A 16,858-nucleotide genomic window follows, 5' to 3' on the forward strand; every position below is an offset into this window, starting at 1 on the left:
TTAAAGAGACCCTATTTTTTTAGCATTTGTTTTGCAAAAAAAAAGGTTAAATCAGCTATTCTTGTTAAAGACAATAGAGTTGTATCATTTTTGAAATGAAAGTTTGGGTTTTAATCTAGGGAGAAACATTTTATTTCTGGAAACCAGATGGCTCTTGAATGTAAACACTAATCTGCTTACGTGTATGTTTTTGTGAAAGGTGAAGACTGAAATTTCTTTGGTGGCAGAACGCTTTCTTCCAGAGGATGGGAGTGGCTGCATTGTGGGCATTCAGGGCTTGCCGGATCAGGAGTCCGTGTGTGTAGCCACTGCCTCTGGGGATGTCATCCTCTGCAACCTCAGCACCCGCCAGGTGGGTTAAGGGCCGGTGAGGAGGAAGTGTCAGGTAGCCTAGCTGAGCTTTTACTCACTTTGTGTTGGGTCTTCTAATTTATAGCCATGGTATTGAAACACTTGGAAATTAAATGGCCTTACCTTAATTTCAGTAGTTAAAAAAACAAATTTAGTTAAGTCTACTGCCTGTATTTATCAGATAAGACAATTGGGATGTTACATTGCAAATTAGAACTTAAAAGTTGAATAAAAACTTTTGTGATATTCTACCTCTTACCTGAATTTCTCAATTGAGGAAGTCTGAATTCTTTAATTGATTTACGTTTTCTGTTACGAATTCTGATTGGTAATTTAGAGTCCTTTAATACAAGCCCCACAGCTCACACTATTGCATGCATGATATGTATGTATTACTATACTAATTATCTCGTACAGCAGTGCGCTGGAAACATAGTGTGGGACCTGAGGGCAGTTAGACTGCAGCCTATTATCTTTTCACTCTAGAATAAGTCTCATTTTATGGATTTCCTTCCTTTTTTTTTTTTTTTTTACTTCATTCTATTTTGTCCCCCCCCTTTTTTTTCTTTGTGACAGGGTCTTACTGTGTATTCCTGACTGACCTCAAACTCTCAGAGTTCCTCTGCCTCTTAAGTGCTGGCTTGCCTTTCTTATCTTTTTTTTTTCCTAATTTTTTAAAATTTATATGTATGAGTGTTTTCCTTGCATGTGTTTGTGTACCACATGTGTGTGTGGTGCCTGTGGAGGCCAGAGGAGGCTTCAGATCCCTTGAACTGGAGTTACAGATGATTGTGAGTTGCTCTGTGGGTGCTGGGAATTGAAGCTGGGTGCTCTGGTAAAGTACTCTTAACCTCTGACCTGTCTTTCGACCCCTTTTCTTTAAAAAAAAAAAAAAGTTAATTTATTATTTTTGTGTGTGTAAGATAAGGTGAGTGCGTGAGAGGCCATGCCGTGGTAGATGTGGAGGTGAGGGCAAGCTGTGGGAGTCGGTCCTTTCCTTATGCCGTGCAGGCTCTGGGGCTTGAACTCAAAGCAGTCGCCCTCTGCCTCCCCGAGCTGAGCTGTGGCTGTCAGCTGTCATCTTTTCCGCTCTGCTTGTGTCATGGGAGGTGCAGTGTTAATAGTGAGATAATAATTACAGCTTGTAATTACTAATTGTTATATTATGCCAAGCCTTATTTGGGGTTCTTTAATGCAATTTATTTATTTATTTTGTTTTTTCAAGACAGGATTTCACTGTGTAGTCCTGACTGTCCTGTGCCTCACTCTGTAGACCAGGTCGGCCTCAGAATCACAGAGATCTTGCTCTTAGATTCACTTTATTTCCCAAGGACCTTAATAGTAACAAGCCTTTTCGAGCAGCATTGCTTTATCTCATTCATGAGACTTGTGTTCCTTCTACTCACTATGCTTAATTTTGTGTCCGGTGTCTCAACAGCTGTTCCTGAAGGCACATCTCGTGGATCTTTTCAGTTTTGGGTTTTGCATTTTGATTGTTTTGGTTGAGACCATAGTAAATCTTCATTCAGGCAATGGTGTTCTAACTATCATATCCGTTTTTGATATTCTTCTCTGATGCAGCTGGAATGTGTTGGGAGCGTGGCCAATGGCATCTCTGTCATGAGCTGGAGTCCTGATCAAGAACTGGTGCTGCTTGTCACAGGTAAAGTTGTCACTGGTGCCTAACTGGCAGTGTAACACTTGCTCCTGATGTCATACAGTCTCCATGGGTTCGGAAACTTCTTGGAACAGTGATAGCAGATTAATGCCAAGTTAATCTATTCTTAAGTCTTATCTCTCTGCTAGCACACCAGTTGTTGTGCAGCTTTATAGCCTTTGGGACTGAGAAGCAGGGTTGAGAGCTGAGGGATCTGCTGAGTTCACAGTGGGAGCCATCAGTGTCAGCAGTGTTAACCCACTCTAAACGCAGGAGTGCGCTCAGCAGCTTCCTTCACATTTGTTGATTTTGTATGCATTTTGCAGTTGAGTTTTAACCTTTTTTAAGCCCTTTAAGCCTCCACAGATTTTCCTTCTGATTACTCTTTTTCATGAGCCAGTTCCCATTCTTTGAGAAACCTTTACAGAACTCTCCTAGACTCTGCATGAGCCTCTTGTCTTTGCTTGCTCTTGGATTCATTTTGCTAATTAGGGACCTCTATGGTAACGCCCAGGCCATGGGTGTAGGTGCACATGCCACAGAGTGGATGTGGAGGTCACAGGACAACTTGCAGGAGCCAGCTCACCACATGGGTTTTAGGGATCAAGCTCGGGTTGTCAGGCCTGGGGTAACAATCGAGCCGTCCTGCCTGTCTGTAAACACCTTTTCACAGCTCTTCTGGGTGCCTGCTTTTCTTTTCCCTTGATACTCGTTTTTTCAGAGAAGTTCAATTTATTTCTGCAGAAGTGTCTTGGAAAACTAGGAGGTTTCAAAGTACAGAGGGGGGCTCTGAGGACTTTCACGTTGGGTTCCATACAGTCAGTCGCTAAGAACAGCATCTGGTGACGGGCCCGCTGGAGCTCGTGCTCCAGAGCAGTTAGTATGCTGTGTCTCTCCACCCCGTCTAACCGTAACTCCTCTGAGTGCTAGTGCTATGTAGATCCCTTTGTCTTCTGTATCTTCTGTGTACCTTCCAGTGCTCTAGACACTTGGAATGGTTGATTTATTACAGGAACAAGAAAGTTTTTGATTTGTTCCCCAAAGGTCAGCAGACCCTGATTATGATGACAAGAGCCTTTGAAGTGATTGCAGAGCAGCAGATCCACCAGGAAGATTTTGGTGAAGGTAAGCATTGCTCTGAAACATGCTCTAACCTGAAGTTTTTCAGTTTTACTCATTTTCTTATGCATAATACTTGTCATATGCCCAAAGAACTTCAGTCATCCCAGTTCGTAGCAGACATAAACCCCCTGTCTCTTCAGATCTGAGAGGTGGCTTTCTCAGTATTCTGTGCTTAAGGTTTCCTGGACATTACTTAAACCTCAGGAAAGACTTAGGTGAGAATTACAAGAAAAGTATTTTTCAAGTTAGAATAAGAAGAGCACGTTTGGAGTACAGTTTCATAGACCACAAGAAAGAGATAGTGTGGGAGAAGGCAGTGTTTTCTCCATGCCAGCTCAATCAGAATCTTCACTTTCCATGTGACTCTCAGATTTTTCTTCTTGCTAAGATCTGGCCAAGATCATTTGGCCTCTGAGGCTGTGAGTATATTGATGGGTCAGGGAGAGGAGATACTTGTGACTGTAAGGAGCTCTGTCAGCTGACCTGTTTGAAGGAGGACTGTGAAGGGCTGTGTCTGAGCCGTTAACCACGGTCTGACTTCACACCTCACCCACTCCAGGGTAGCATTTGAACACTGCCCTTTTCATCCCTTCAGAGTCGGGTGGTGGGGTGCACATCTTTAATGCTAGTATTCAGGAGACAGGTCAGCCTGGTCAACAAAGTAGGTTCAAGGGTGTCCAGGAATACACAGAGAAACCCTGTCTTTAAAAACCAAAAACCAAACCAAACTAAAACAAAAAAATACTAGAGGTGTCTTTTAGCTGAATCTTTAGAATGAATTTGAGGAGTGCTGTGAGTGCTAGAAGCACTGTTAAGCTGTTCACTTTTCCCTTGGAGCGTATGGCACAGGTTCAGTGATGATTTGATGTGTAAGTATTAGGGGAGCCATAAGAGAGGAGAAAACGTCACTGGAGATTGAGGGTAGCTAGAGGCTTGAGCTGAGTCTCAGTTACCTTGTGATTGATATTTGATAGACAAAGATTAAGAGTAGAGCACTAGACCAAGGCAGTTGTTCCCTATGGGCACCAAGCTTTATTCAGGGACCTAGGCATAGGCAGCATGCTGGGACGCTAGGACAGGAGTGCAGGGCTAAATGATTTTGGATATTGGTGGGGTTTATATGCTGTGGTCATTTTGTTTGTTTATTTCTAAGAAGTCGGCTCTTAGTGGTGTGTGTGTGTGTTAGAAAGATTACAGACACGGTGACGAGTAGGTTCCTGAGGATGGGTGTGGACCTAGAAGAAGGACTGGATTCAGGAAGAAACTAGTGCTCATCAAGCATATGGGTACAGTTTTTGCAATTAGCTCAGAAACTTTTGGAGTATACATTTGTGTTTTCCTTTTATCCATGTCTAACATGAGAAAGAGGAAAAGAGTTTGTGTGACCCCAAACTTTTGTATGATGAGAATAAGAATATCAGTAACAGAGCAGGAAAATGGAGACCTGCTGGTATGTGGGTGTGGATGGTGAATTCTTTCATGGATGTTTTCTGGCTGTGAAGGTTTACCATGCATGTGTAGTACATACATGCAGGGCTCTGGCTTCAAGTCAGTGGTGTACAGAGAATCCTCCAATCTTCTGACCTTGTTTAGGGAGCAGATGCAGACAGTGCTAGAAGACTCTAGGGCCCTGGTGGAACTGCAGAGTTTCCAGAGTCTTGGATAAGTCTAATGAGGAACTACATTTGATGACCTGTAGCCCCTTCCACCATCAACACAAAGCTTGGTTGGTTGAAAGCTAAACATTAGAATTTCATTCCTAGCTATTGTCTTGATTTATTTGCTCTGTGATTCATGGACATAGTTTATACATTCTTCATAGTTCATTATGACTAATCATTTGGTCAGACTTGTGACTTGTGTCATGCTTTCCAAGATAAGGGCATCTCACCCTCTCAAGATCGTTGCTGTGTATCATTGTGAAGCTCAGTTTTTAACATAATGACTGATGCTCAACATATTGAGTTGTCCGTAACTACCTTCATGAAGAATGAATGAAATGACTTTGTTTTGATTTCATCTGCTTATTGCTTGTCTTTTAGGCAAGTTTGTCACTCTCGGATGGGGCAGTAGGGAGACGCAGTTCCAGGGCTCAGAAGGCAGGCAAGCAGCCTTTCCGGTGCAGGTGGTAAGTTTGCTAGCTGTTCAGTTCTACCATCCCTGGAGCACTCTCCCATAGTTGAGAGAGTATCATACCAATATCTCCTGACAGTGCCCTCTGGAAATGAGTCACCCCAGAGAGAAACTGTTCTTTTCCTATTGTACTGTATCCACTCTCACTGTCTGTGCAGCGGAATACTGTAATTTGCCTCATTAATTTTTCTTTCTTAAAGGCCTTTACTTGACTTAAAAGGTACAGCTTTCAGGAAACAGATTTAAAAACCCATTCCCTACTCAGAAGCAACGCTCGTGGGAATGGTCTGGTATTAGATTGTGTCGCATTAGCCCTCAGTATTCCCTGCTGATACTTTGCTAGGCTCAATGAAGTTACTTCATGTTTTCTTGCTTTCTGTAATGAGTTCTGCCACTAATTAAAACATATTTATTAAGGATTACATACGCTGCACTTTGTGTGAGATATTGAATACGTGATAGGAAACAAAACCCGCTATCTGCAGTGGCATGCACACTCTATGGGAGAGCACAGACGTTAAACTGATGGTAATTGTCCTGGATACTTTTATGTCAACTTGACACGAGCTAAAGTCGTCTGAGAGGAGGAAGCCTCAACTGAGAAAACGCCTCAATAAGATTGGGCTGTAGGCAAGCCTGTAGAGCATTTTCTTAATTAGTGATTGATGGGCCCAGCCCATTGTGGGTGGTGACATCCCTGGGCTTGTGGTCCTGGGTTCTGTAAGAAAGCAGGCTGAGCAAGTCAGTAAGCAGCACCCTCCATGGCCTCTGCATCAGCTCCTGCCTCCAGGTTCCTGCCCCGACTTCCTTCAGTGCTGAACTGCAGTCTTAAAGTGGAAACCAAATAAACCCTTTCCCCCCAGTTTGCTTTGTTTTGGATATGATATTTCATCATAGCAATAGTAACCCTACTAACCAAGACAGTCCTACATGACATTCAGGAGTGAAAACTGCTCTGAGGGAAAATAGAGCAGGATAGGGTGTGCTGGATATCAGCAGGTGGGATGTGGGGAGCCATGCAGAGCAGGTGCCATTTGACTATGGACCTGGAAGAAGTGAAGGCATGAGCTTGTCACTATCCAGAAAGTGTTCTAGACAGAGGGACCTACGAGTACTGAAAACGCTAAGGTTGGTTTTTTTTGTTTTTTTTCTCAAAGACGTTGAGGAGGGACTGGATAGTAGGAGAAACGTCAAGAAGTGGTAAGGATGGGCATGCTTGTAGCCCAGTGGTGCCACTTTTGCCTTCACTGATTTGACATAGGGACCTGTTGGGGGTTTCCATAGCAACAGAATCTGGTTCATCTTCCTTATTGCACTCTGGCTCTTGTGTTCTGTTGACTGAGGGAATCAGGAATGGCTGTGGGGAGCTCCTTTCAGTAGACACTTGGGGACGAAGGAGGGAGTAGGTACGAAGCGTCTTAACTCTGAAACCTTTAGAAGGAACAGCTGTAGGATAGAGATCAGGTGTGGGTGTGAGGAAGAACTACAGACTGCCAGGGTTTGGGCTGAACAGTAGAAGCGTAATCTCTTACAGTTCTTAGGAGCTGTTCCTCTAGGATAGATGGACATCCTTATTCCTCTTTGCATTTCTCTGTCCTTCATATATTTTTAAGGGTTTGTGTTTCTATTGTCTATATGTGTTTGTGAGTATAGGTGTGTTCATGTGAGTGCAGGAGCCCATAGAAGCCAGAGATGTTGGGTCCTTTGGAGCCAAAGTAACAGGTGGTTGTGAGCCACCCAACAAGGGTGTTGGGAACCAAACTTGGGTCCTCTGGCAGAGGCCTATATACTCTTAGTCCCCAAGCCATCTCTGCAGCCCCATCTTTCATTACTTATAGATATGTTCTTTGTTACACATTTCAGTCTTCAACCTGTTCATGCCAATGTTTTTCCTAGGGAGGCACAACACATGTCTATTCACCCCAGAATAGGATCCCAGGACAGACTAAAGTACAGATACCACCAGAGTCCAACTGGGTGAACCAGGGAATTTTAAAGTGGTTTTTAAATTTTCATTTTATGTGATTGGTGTTTTAGCCTGCATGTATGTCTTTGTGAGTGTGTCAGATCACTTGGAGATGGATTTACAGACAGTTGTGAGCTGCCATGTGGGTGCTGGGAATTGAACCTGTGTCCTCTGAAAGAGCAGTCAGTGCTCTTTCACTGAGCCATCTTTCCAGCCCCAAACCAGTGAATTGCATTGAGTTACATTCTGGACTGTGGGTAAGAGGTTACTTACAGGAGCAGAAAAGACTCAAAGACAGCTGCATTATCAAGGTCCACCCCAGCTTTGACAGTTCACAAAACCTGGGAAACCTAGAGTGTACTGGGTAGCCTACAAGCAGCTCAACAGGTTGGAGAGGGTCCATTCCAAGTGACTTTAATCTGAACCTTTTCCAGGCAGCTTAACTGGTTTCTGCTTCTCCCAGGAAGCTACTGGCCTAGTCTCAGAGTCTTTGTTGCTTGACTTGTCTGAGAGAAGCCTTCAGCTTTATTGCTGGGAGGGTATTGGAGGAAGGGTCACTTGTTTCTCCTGGCCACCTGGCTAGCTTAGACCCAAAATAATCACACAGAAACTGTATTATTTAAATAACTGCTTGGCCCATTAGCTCTAGCTTCTCATTGACTAACTCTTACATCTTACTATATCCTATTTCTAGTAACCTTTGTATCGCCACATGGCTGTGTTTTACCAGCTAAAGTTACTAGCGTCTGTCTCAGGTGGTGGATCCATGGCTTCTTCTTGACCTCGCCTTCCTCCTTCTATGCTATAGGCTAAGCCAGTTCTTTATTTATTAACCAATAAAAGCAACACATATACAGAAGGACCTCTACACCAGGAGGGAGGGGCCTAGTGAATCTAGTCAGTTTCAGGGACTTCTTGAAGCTATTTTGAGTTTTTAACCTTCCTGCTTAAGGAGCTTCCCTGCAAGAAGGAATGCATCATCTTCGAGAAAACTGCTACACAACAACCTTCCACTAGAGGAAGCCTGTGTTTTATGCCAAAGGACAGCATCTTAGTAATACACGGTGCAGTCTAGCCAGATCTAATCTGTGGCCGAGCAGAACTAGCAGTGTTTTGAAGTGGAGCAAGCACTGGGATGGGAGATGTGCCTGGTGTCACCTTTCTCCCGCTCGTAGGCTTGGCTACTTCATGGCTAGGGACACAAGTGGTACAGGAGACCCTTCTTCAGCCCATACTGCCAAGGGCAGAATTGCTGTATCCTGTGTATGCTGCAGTAAATGTTGCTGGTTCTTCTCTACCCATGAAATAGAGCTATGACTACGTTTTGACAGAAGACTTCTTCCCTTGCCATAGTTTCCTATCCACTTCCCTCGCTGATTGCATTTAATACCTGTATTTGCCGTACCTCTAATGCTCAAAGAAGGAAGGCTGTGTTTATTTTGTTTTTAAATTATTCTTGATTTCTAGGATTAAGAGCCCTTCTAGAAAGGTTCCTAGAGAGTCTCTGAAGCCATTTTCTAGTGTCAATGTCATATAAAAGATGAATATTTGGTGGCCAAGGGTTGTTTGACTTGGGATCATGGTTCCCCAGTAATACTGGTGTTTCTCTCTTTAGCATGAGTCTGCCCTGCCCTGGGATGACCACAGACCACATATTACCTGGCGTGGGGATGGGCAGTTTTTTGCTGTGAGTGTTGTTTGCCCACAAACAGGTATGGAAATAAATTACACTTAAAATTTTATCTAATTAAGCTTTAGAAAAGTTTCTTTTCCTTTTGCTTTGAACAGAGTATTGATTACACAGAGTGGGGAAGAGGTGCTGTCTTGGATGGTAGTGGTTTAGGATTAGAAGAGTGCTTTGAGGCCGGCTGGTCTGGCGTCACCTACCCAGTGCAAACTTGAGCATGTAGGGTAGGTGCACGTGAGAGTTATGCTCTGAGTGTGTGTGTTTGTTTACTCCACTCCCTTGCAGGGGCTCGGAAGATCAGAGTGTGGAACCGAGAGTTTACTTTGCACTCAACCAGCGAGCCTGTGCCAGGACTGGGGCCCCACCTGGCTTGGAAGTGAGTATGAGAATAAGCTTAGGGTTCTTCCTGCTTTCCCTTCCATCCCTTCCTCCTGAACTCAGCTGGATCCTGGGTTCTTCACAGGGTCCCTCATCCCAGGCCCCACACTGGTTACATCTCTAGCCTTCTGCAAAGGTTATCACTGTTGATGGGACCATCATGGGAAACAGCAAGCGGTGCATCTAGTCCTAGTGTGGGAGGCTCTGTGGGACTAGGGGGGCTTTTCTGAGACCTGGGTGAGATCCCACAGTAGGCTGTCCGCTGGCTGAGAAACCTGAAGGGTAGACTCGATTGCCTGCCTTCCCTTGGCCTCCTCGGTGCAGGACTTTGTGCGGATTACAGCTTGCCTGTTTTAGGTGCATATAGCTATAGATAGGATAAATGCACCTACTGCTGTAGCATCTGTCACGTGCAAATCCAGTAGGCCTCTAGGTTGCAGATACCTTGTTTCCCACCAGTTAATACTGGTGGGACTGGGTGTTACTTAAGTGTTTGAATTAAAACATTGGAGAAAAATGCGAGTGAGGCACGTGGACTAAGACGATTTCAGAAGAGAAATGCTGCAGTCCCTGCCTAAGCGTGGAAGGCCATGCTACTGAAAAAGACGATTACTTAGGATGTCATGCTTAAAATGGTGGAGAAAATAGACTTTTTTTCTTTTTAACCATTCACTTGCAGTTTAAATAAAAGATTATGTGCAAATGGTGCCTTGCTATTTTTTCCTCTTCCATGTTGGGGTGAACTGCTTGTCAGAACACAAATGGTGGGCTTCAAACTTTCTCGGAATCATCACCCCCCCCCCCACCCACACACACACCCCTCTTCCTGACTAGAAAAGGGGACTTTTAATTTTTTTTTCTTCTGAGAAAAAATGACTGTTTTGTGTCAGTATTCTCTGCGCTCAGCCAGCAGGACAAGCTTTTGACTGCTCTAACTCTGGCTTTTCTTTAAGACCCTCAGGCAGTTTGATTGCATCTACTCAAGATAAACCCAACCAACAAGATGTTGTGTTTCTTGAGAAAAACGGACTTCTTCATGGCCAATTTACACTTCCTTTCTTCAAAGATGAAGTTAAAGTAAGTGTCTGAAGTCTTTGTCGTCCTTTGAGCGCGCTTGGCTGCAGAGGTTTGGGGTTGCCAGAGGTTAGGAATGGAGGCTGCTGTGTAGAAAAGATGGCTCTTGACTCTCAGAACAGAAGTGGCATTTCTTGTCTGCTAAGAAAAATCACAGAAAGGAAAGAGAAATACTAGTTCTTGCTGTTTATTTTGATGACTAACTTTCCCAGCGATAAATATTTAAATATTAAGCAGATAGCTTATGTACTTAAAATCTTGGGTGGGGACACATGAAACCTTTAATTATGTAAAATTTTTTTAAAATTATGTAGGATAATCTTGTGTAAATTTTTGAGAGTTTTTTAATGAAATTACATTTTTACCTCTATTGTATCATAATTAGTATTAAGTATGTATGACTAATATAATAATTACTGTATTTAATGTAGTATGAGATATTACTGTGTCTAATAGTCAAATTTCTTGATTTTTCTAAAAATGTTACATTGCTTTTTGTTAAATTTGTGTTTAAATCTTTAAGCATAATGCATATTTTAAGTCCTTTTTATAATACCAGTTTCACAAATTGGTTTAACAACTGTAGGTTACTAACTTAGAGCTGGAGGTCAGCTCCAGTTTTGCAGAGTTATTTGGTTTATGCGTGCAGGGGATTCAGCTATTATAAAGAGTTTGAAGTAGACAGAGACTGAAGGTCAGGGGTGTCTTTTGTCCTTACCAGGTAAATGACTTGCTGTGGAACACAGATTCTACTGTGCTTGCTGTGTGGCTAGAAGACCTTCCAAGGGAAAACCGTCCTATTCTGAAAAGTTATGGTATGACAGCCATTGAACTTTGGTTCATGCTTCATGTATTATATCAAAGTAGAAGATTGTGGGGTTTCCTTCCTCTTTCCTCCTTAGGCCTTTGGTGAGCTCAGTGTAGCCTGAAGTAGGTAGATGCTGGTGGGGAGGGGTTAGGTTTGGATCTCAAGAGGATTTCCGTCATGAATTATTCAGAGCTCCCTAGAGAAGCAGAACCATTGGGATCTAGATAGAGGAGGGCGGGGAGAGGAGAGGTCAGACTGGCTCTGTTTTGAGGAATTGACTCAAATTGTGCCTGTAGGGGAATTTCTGTGGCCGGCTGTAACTTTAGGCAGGATTTTTGTGTTGCAGTATTGAGACAGAATTCTTTCTCTCCTGGGAATCCTGGTTTTGCTTGTAAGACTTTCATGCATCGTGGGGGTAACCTCTTTTCTTTAAAGTCTCTCAGAGCAGCATCTGGATCAGAGCTTGACCAGGGAGGGCACCATATGTTAGCAGAGCAAAGACAAACTGTAACCAGAATCATCAGTGCAGGAAGCAAATGCTGTAGAAGTGAGTAGATTTAGGTTACATATGGGATGGACTTTTGTGTAGCTTTTAAGATATTTGGGTATTTAAGTATAGACTTGGGATTAAGTATGTTGTCTTTTTTACTTTCTTTCTTCCCCTAGTGCTGGGTAACTAACCCAGGATCTTAGATTTCCGAGGCAAGCCCTCTATTACTGAGCCAACCCCCAACCCTGCTTAAAATTTTAAAGAAATGTTTTAAGTAATGAAGGTGGAAACTACTCTAGTAGTTATGTAATACATATGATATTTTCCTTTTTTTTTTTTTTTTTTTTTTTTTTGGTTTTTTGGAGACAGGGTTTCTCTGTGGTTTTGGAGCCTGTCCTGGAACTAGCTCTTGTAGACCAGGCTGGTCTCGAACTCACAGAGATCCGCTTGCCTCTGCCTCCTTAAAATTTTTATTGATTTATTTGTCCTTAAGACAGTTCTTGTTTTCTCTGGTCACTAAATTAAGAATTGGTGGGGAAGTTCAAATAAATTCTTTCATGTAGTTAAAATCTTAATTTATTGATAAGGCCAGCTTTGGCATAATTGGTCATTTTAATACATATTGGGATGATTGAGTGCATGTTAACCTCCAGGCAGCTGAATATTGGTTAATACTAGATAGCCTGGGCCATAACTGCATGCAGATCACTGCAAGAAGACAGGCATCTTAGCCCCAGCTTACCGCGGTGACGCTGGCCAGAGCCTGCCTGGAGTGCCTTGGTGCAGTCGTGTGCCACTTAAGGACTCTGCCTAAGCAGAGCACATGTTAGGACTGTGTCCCCAGGGGCACTGTAGCCGTCTTATTACATGTGAGGATGCTATGCAATGTTTGTACTTAATGATGTCTCTGGACTGCACATTTCTCAGATATTATCCTTATAGTATGGTGCTTAGATGCACATTGTATCTGGTTATCTTTTATTCAACTTTGCATGAGAAAAACGTCCTGAAATACTGTCTTAGCTATCTTTTGACATTGATTATTATAGAATTATTTTAGAGAGACCAAACAGTAAGAAGAATTCTTAGAAAAATGCAAAGTTACCCTGTTCCATTCTTGTTAATGGTCTGCAGCTCGGTCCTCTGGTCTCTGATGGCCCTTCTTTCCTTTCCTCCACACAGTTCAGCTCTGGACCATGGGGAACTATCACTGGTATCTCAAGCAAAGCCTGCCCTTCAGCACCAGTGGGATGAACCAGGTCGTGTCTCTGCTGTGGGACCCCATGATGCCGGGCCGGCTGCATATTCTCTGTCAGGGCTGGCGTTATATATGCTGTGACTGGCACTGGACCACTGACCGGAGCTCTGGAAATAGTGCCAGTGACTTGGCAAATGTGGCTGTCATTGACGGAAGTAAGCTGCTGGGAAATGTGTCATGAACATGCATGTCCTGATCCGGGGCCTGCAGATGTGCTGATTTAACCAGAACAGTGGGGAAATACCCGTTTGGTGTTTGCTGTGTGATGACTGGGAGCATCATTAAATAGAAAACATATTCTTCAGAAAAACCCTGGTTCCACTCCACCCAGCTTCCCTTTTCAACCATACTTTTAACCTTAGGCATTGACTTGTCTGACTTTTAAAGTTGAAGATCGACAGTTTCCTCCTTTTGAGGAGAACAGCGGAACCATATGGGTGGGGCAGTGGGGTCTGTTAGCCTTGTATTGGCTGTGCATTACTGTGTTTGGCTTTGTTTTTTCTTTTAAGCACTGTAAACTTATCTCTTTTTCTAGCATGCTCAGTCACATCCTAGATATTTATCTTCTGTGGGGGATATTGGTGTTTTTAATTAGGTGTAACCATCAGTGGTAGAGAACTGGATTGCCAAAGGAGATAGCCATAGACAATTTACTATAGACAGTTTTGATACTAAAGTGTTCTGTATAGTGCTTTTAATACTGATTTCTATAATCCTGTTCTATACAGAGAACTTAGTCATGCCTTATTACCAATTTGTACATGGAAAAGTGCTTTTTATTGGTTGGGGGGTGCCTTTGTTAGATGGATCTTGGTATATCACTGTGTAGGCCAGGCTCCTGGAACCCATGGCAGCCCTCCTGCCTCAACCTCCCAATGGTGGCCCTTCTGGTTTGGGAGGTATTGTTACTCTAGTTTAGTCTCTCTGAGCTGGAACTTTGACCTCTTGGGTTTTTTGCCCTGATCTTTGGCATCTGAAGTGTGGGCAGTGTAGATCCGGAGGCCACACCAGCCAGCACAGACAGAGTGACACGCACCCGTGCTCTTTTTACACTTATTAATGAGGGAACACCAGAAGTTCCCGTGACGAGCTGCTGCATGATGATGCTTCCTGTCTGCTTTTACACACCGAACACCCCATGGCTCATCCTCATTTTCATTGTGTAGACAGGCTGTTGGTAACAGTCTTCCGGCAGACTGTGATCCCACCTCCCATGTGTACCTACCGGCTGCTGATCCCACATCCAGTGAATCAAGTCATGTTCTCTGCGCCCCTCAGAAAGAGCAATGACCTTGCTGTCTTTGATGCCAGTAACCAGATCTCTGTCTACAAGTGTGGTAAGTGGAAACACCCTGACCAAGGAGCTCAGTGCAGCCCCTGCTGCACAATTGTCACAGTGTGCTGTCCTCTCAGCGCCAGTGCTCCCAGAATCCAGTCTAATTGATTTTCACGGTCATCATATTTAATTGGCTGCATTTTCTTCTCTTTCCATCTTACTTGGTTCATGCATACATTTCCCTGTGCCTTGATGATCCTGAAGAATCCGTTACTTGAGAATAACATTCAGCTCTGGGAATCGTGCAGCATCTTCCTGTTTCACAGACTTCCCTGCTTTCTCCTTCCTTTGTACACAATCACACACAGTCTTAGGACTCTCCTAGGAGCAGTCAGAGCCTTTTCCTGCTTTATAGAGGTGTGTACATGTGGCCATGAATGGGCAGTGCCCGTATGCCTATGTCTTGGAAGACTTGACATTTGGTGTTATTTCTGAGGGTCTGTGGTTGTGCCCTGACAGTTGTAACTTTGGAGTTTCAGTGAGGACAAGCCTTGATAGCGTCTGAGAGAGTAATCAGAGCTAGTCAGTTCACAGTGGAGTTCCTGCCTTCACATCAGTTCTTTTTTTTTTTTTAAATATTTATTTATTTATTATGTATACAATATTCTGTCTGTACGCCTGCAGGCCAGAAGAGGGCACCAGACCCCATTACAGATGGTTGTGAGCCACCATGTGGTTGCTGGGAATTGAACTCAGGACCTTTGGAAGAACAGGCAATGCTCTTAACCTCTGAGCCATCTCTCCAGCCCTTCACATCAGTTCTTAAACAAGCAGCCTGCTTTTCATGGGAATTCTCTTTGGACAGATCACCAGCTTCTCTGGTTTCAGTTCCACTCTGTGCAGTACTGTTGTGGCTTTTAAATAGGTCATGCTCACATGTTCATTGTCAGGGCTATAGTGCGTCAGCTGGTAAGTGATACGCACACAGTTAAGCGTGCAGTGACATAGAAGAAAGTGAGAGGGGAGGGGTAGTAGACTGTTGGGGGACAGTGTCCCCAGGAAGGCTTCTCTGTGAGGTAGTCCTTGAGCAGAGTCCTGGGGAGAACCAGAGAGAGAAATGGCACATGTGGACAAGAACATTCCAAGCTTGCAATGATATTTACATTTTTGTTTCCTAGGTGATAACCCAGACTTGGATCCCACAGTGAAGCTGGGAGCTGTCGGTGGAAATGGATTTAAAGTTCCTCTTAGCACTCCTCAGCTGGAAAAGAGATACAGGTAGGTTCCTAAGTAGTTTTGTGTCCCTGGGAGTAGGATCAAGTAGCATTTTGTCCTAAGTTCATCCAGCCTGTGTTCTGGGAAATGTGAAGTAGGCCATAGCTGAGCCTGGTGAGGGAGGCCGGTCACTTAGTGTACTGGTGCTCTGTATCCCACAGCTGCCTTCACTAGGGAGAAGATGGAGGTAAAGACACCAGGGCACAGTTGCACTCACTCACGTAAATGGGGATATACATGGTGCTAGTTGTGAATGACCGAATTCAGCCTCTATCTTGGTCTTGTTCCAGATTACAGAATTTCTGGGTGTTGTAATTTTAGAGAATCTAGAAATGGATTTTTAGGTATGAGTCATGTATCTAATATGTCCATAGTTTTCAAGGAAGTCTATGCTGTGGTGCCTGCATATGGAATGCTGGGGAGTTCTTAGAGAGCTTGTATTCCTCCGTTATGTGTTCTCCAGGCAGCTCCAGTTATCGCACTAAATCCCTGAGATCTGGCAGCTTGACTCCTGGTGTTTGGGGCTCTAACAGCCTCTTGGCCCCATTGCTTTGGCTCAGGCTTCCTGTTTGTAGCTCCTCCTGGCAACTGTGGGCAGAGAACTAGACCCCCACACCTCTTCTAGTATCTAAAACTTGTACCAGCCTCCACCTCGTTAGCATTCTGTTCTTTGTAGTGGTGCACAGGTTAGCGTCCAAGCGTTAATGTGCAGGCCTTGGGGGCATTCCAGACTCATTTTTGTTTGGTTTTGGTTTGGATACAGGGTTTCTGTGTGTAACAGCTCTGACTATACTCCTGCCTCTGTTTCCTGAGGTCTGGGATTAAAGGCATATGCCACCACTGCCCAGTTCTAGATCCAAATCTTAACATATAATTTGAAACCACTAGACAGAGATACAATTCAGATTAAGAGTGAGGCAGTTTAGAACAGGGCTTCTTAACTTCTCTAGTTTATGACCCCTTTTCTACTAAGTTTTATGTGACCATGGGTATATAGATAGGTAAAATAGTGTACAAATCAGACATTTACTGCTAATCATACTGGGGCTGGGGAGATAGCTCAGCCAGCAAAGTGCTTGGCTTTCAAGCGTGAGGACCTGAGTTTGGTCCCCAGAAGCTACATGAAGAAGGCCAGGCTTGGTGTGTGCATGTTATCCCAGTTCTGGGGAGGCGGGAAGACAGGAGAATCCTTGGGCTCACTGGCTGAGTGATCTGTCCTAATTGGTGAGCTTGTAGGGGAAAGGAGCCAGCCGAAGGAACACAGAGCCAAAGAAACACACTTTAACCCTAGAATTAGAATCAAATCGGAATCAGAAAGAAATATGCCCTGACCTTGAAATTAAAGCCAAAGGCTAAAAAGGGCCAGTGAAAGAAACACTTTAG

The 16,858-nt window shown here is 43.8% G+C and overlaps 1 protein-coding gene across 1 annotated transcript in view; it reads left to right on the forward strand.

Moving 5' to 3' along the window:
- Elp1 (elongator acetyltransferase complex subunit 1) overlaps positions 1-16,858 on the forward strand; it is a 58,426-nt gene that overhangs the window by 6,767 nt on the left and 34,801 nt on the right. Inside the window, exons 3-13 of the mRNA XM_057790493.1 lie at positions 200-352; positions 1,933-2,014; positions 3,053-3,133; positions 5,173-5,258; positions 8,845-8,941; positions 9,202-9,292; positions 10,248-10,371; positions 11,090-11,183; positions 12,849-13,079; positions 14,091-14,261; positions 15,379-15,478. Coding sequence (XP_057646476.1) covers positions 200-352; positions 1,933-2,014; positions 3,053-3,133; positions 5,173-5,258; positions 8,845-8,941; positions 9,202-9,292; positions 10,248-10,371; positions 11,090-11,183; positions 12,849-13,079; positions 14,091-14,261; positions 15,379-15,478 — 1,310 coding nt within the window. The remainder of the gene's footprint in view (positions 1-199; positions 353-1,932; positions 2,015-3,052; positions 3,134-5,172; positions 5,259-8,844; positions 8,942-9,201; positions 9,293-10,247; positions 10,372-11,089; positions 11,184-12,848; positions 13,080-14,090; positions 14,262-15,378; positions 15,479-16,858) is intronic.

Source organism: Chionomys nivalis, chromosome 16 (assembly GCF_950005125.1).
Source record: "Chionomys nivalis chromosome 16, mChiNiv1.1, whole genome shotgun sequence".
NCBI classification, from domain to species: Eukaryota; Metazoa; Chordata; class Mammalia; order Rodentia; family Cricetidae; genus Chionomys; species Chionomys nivalis.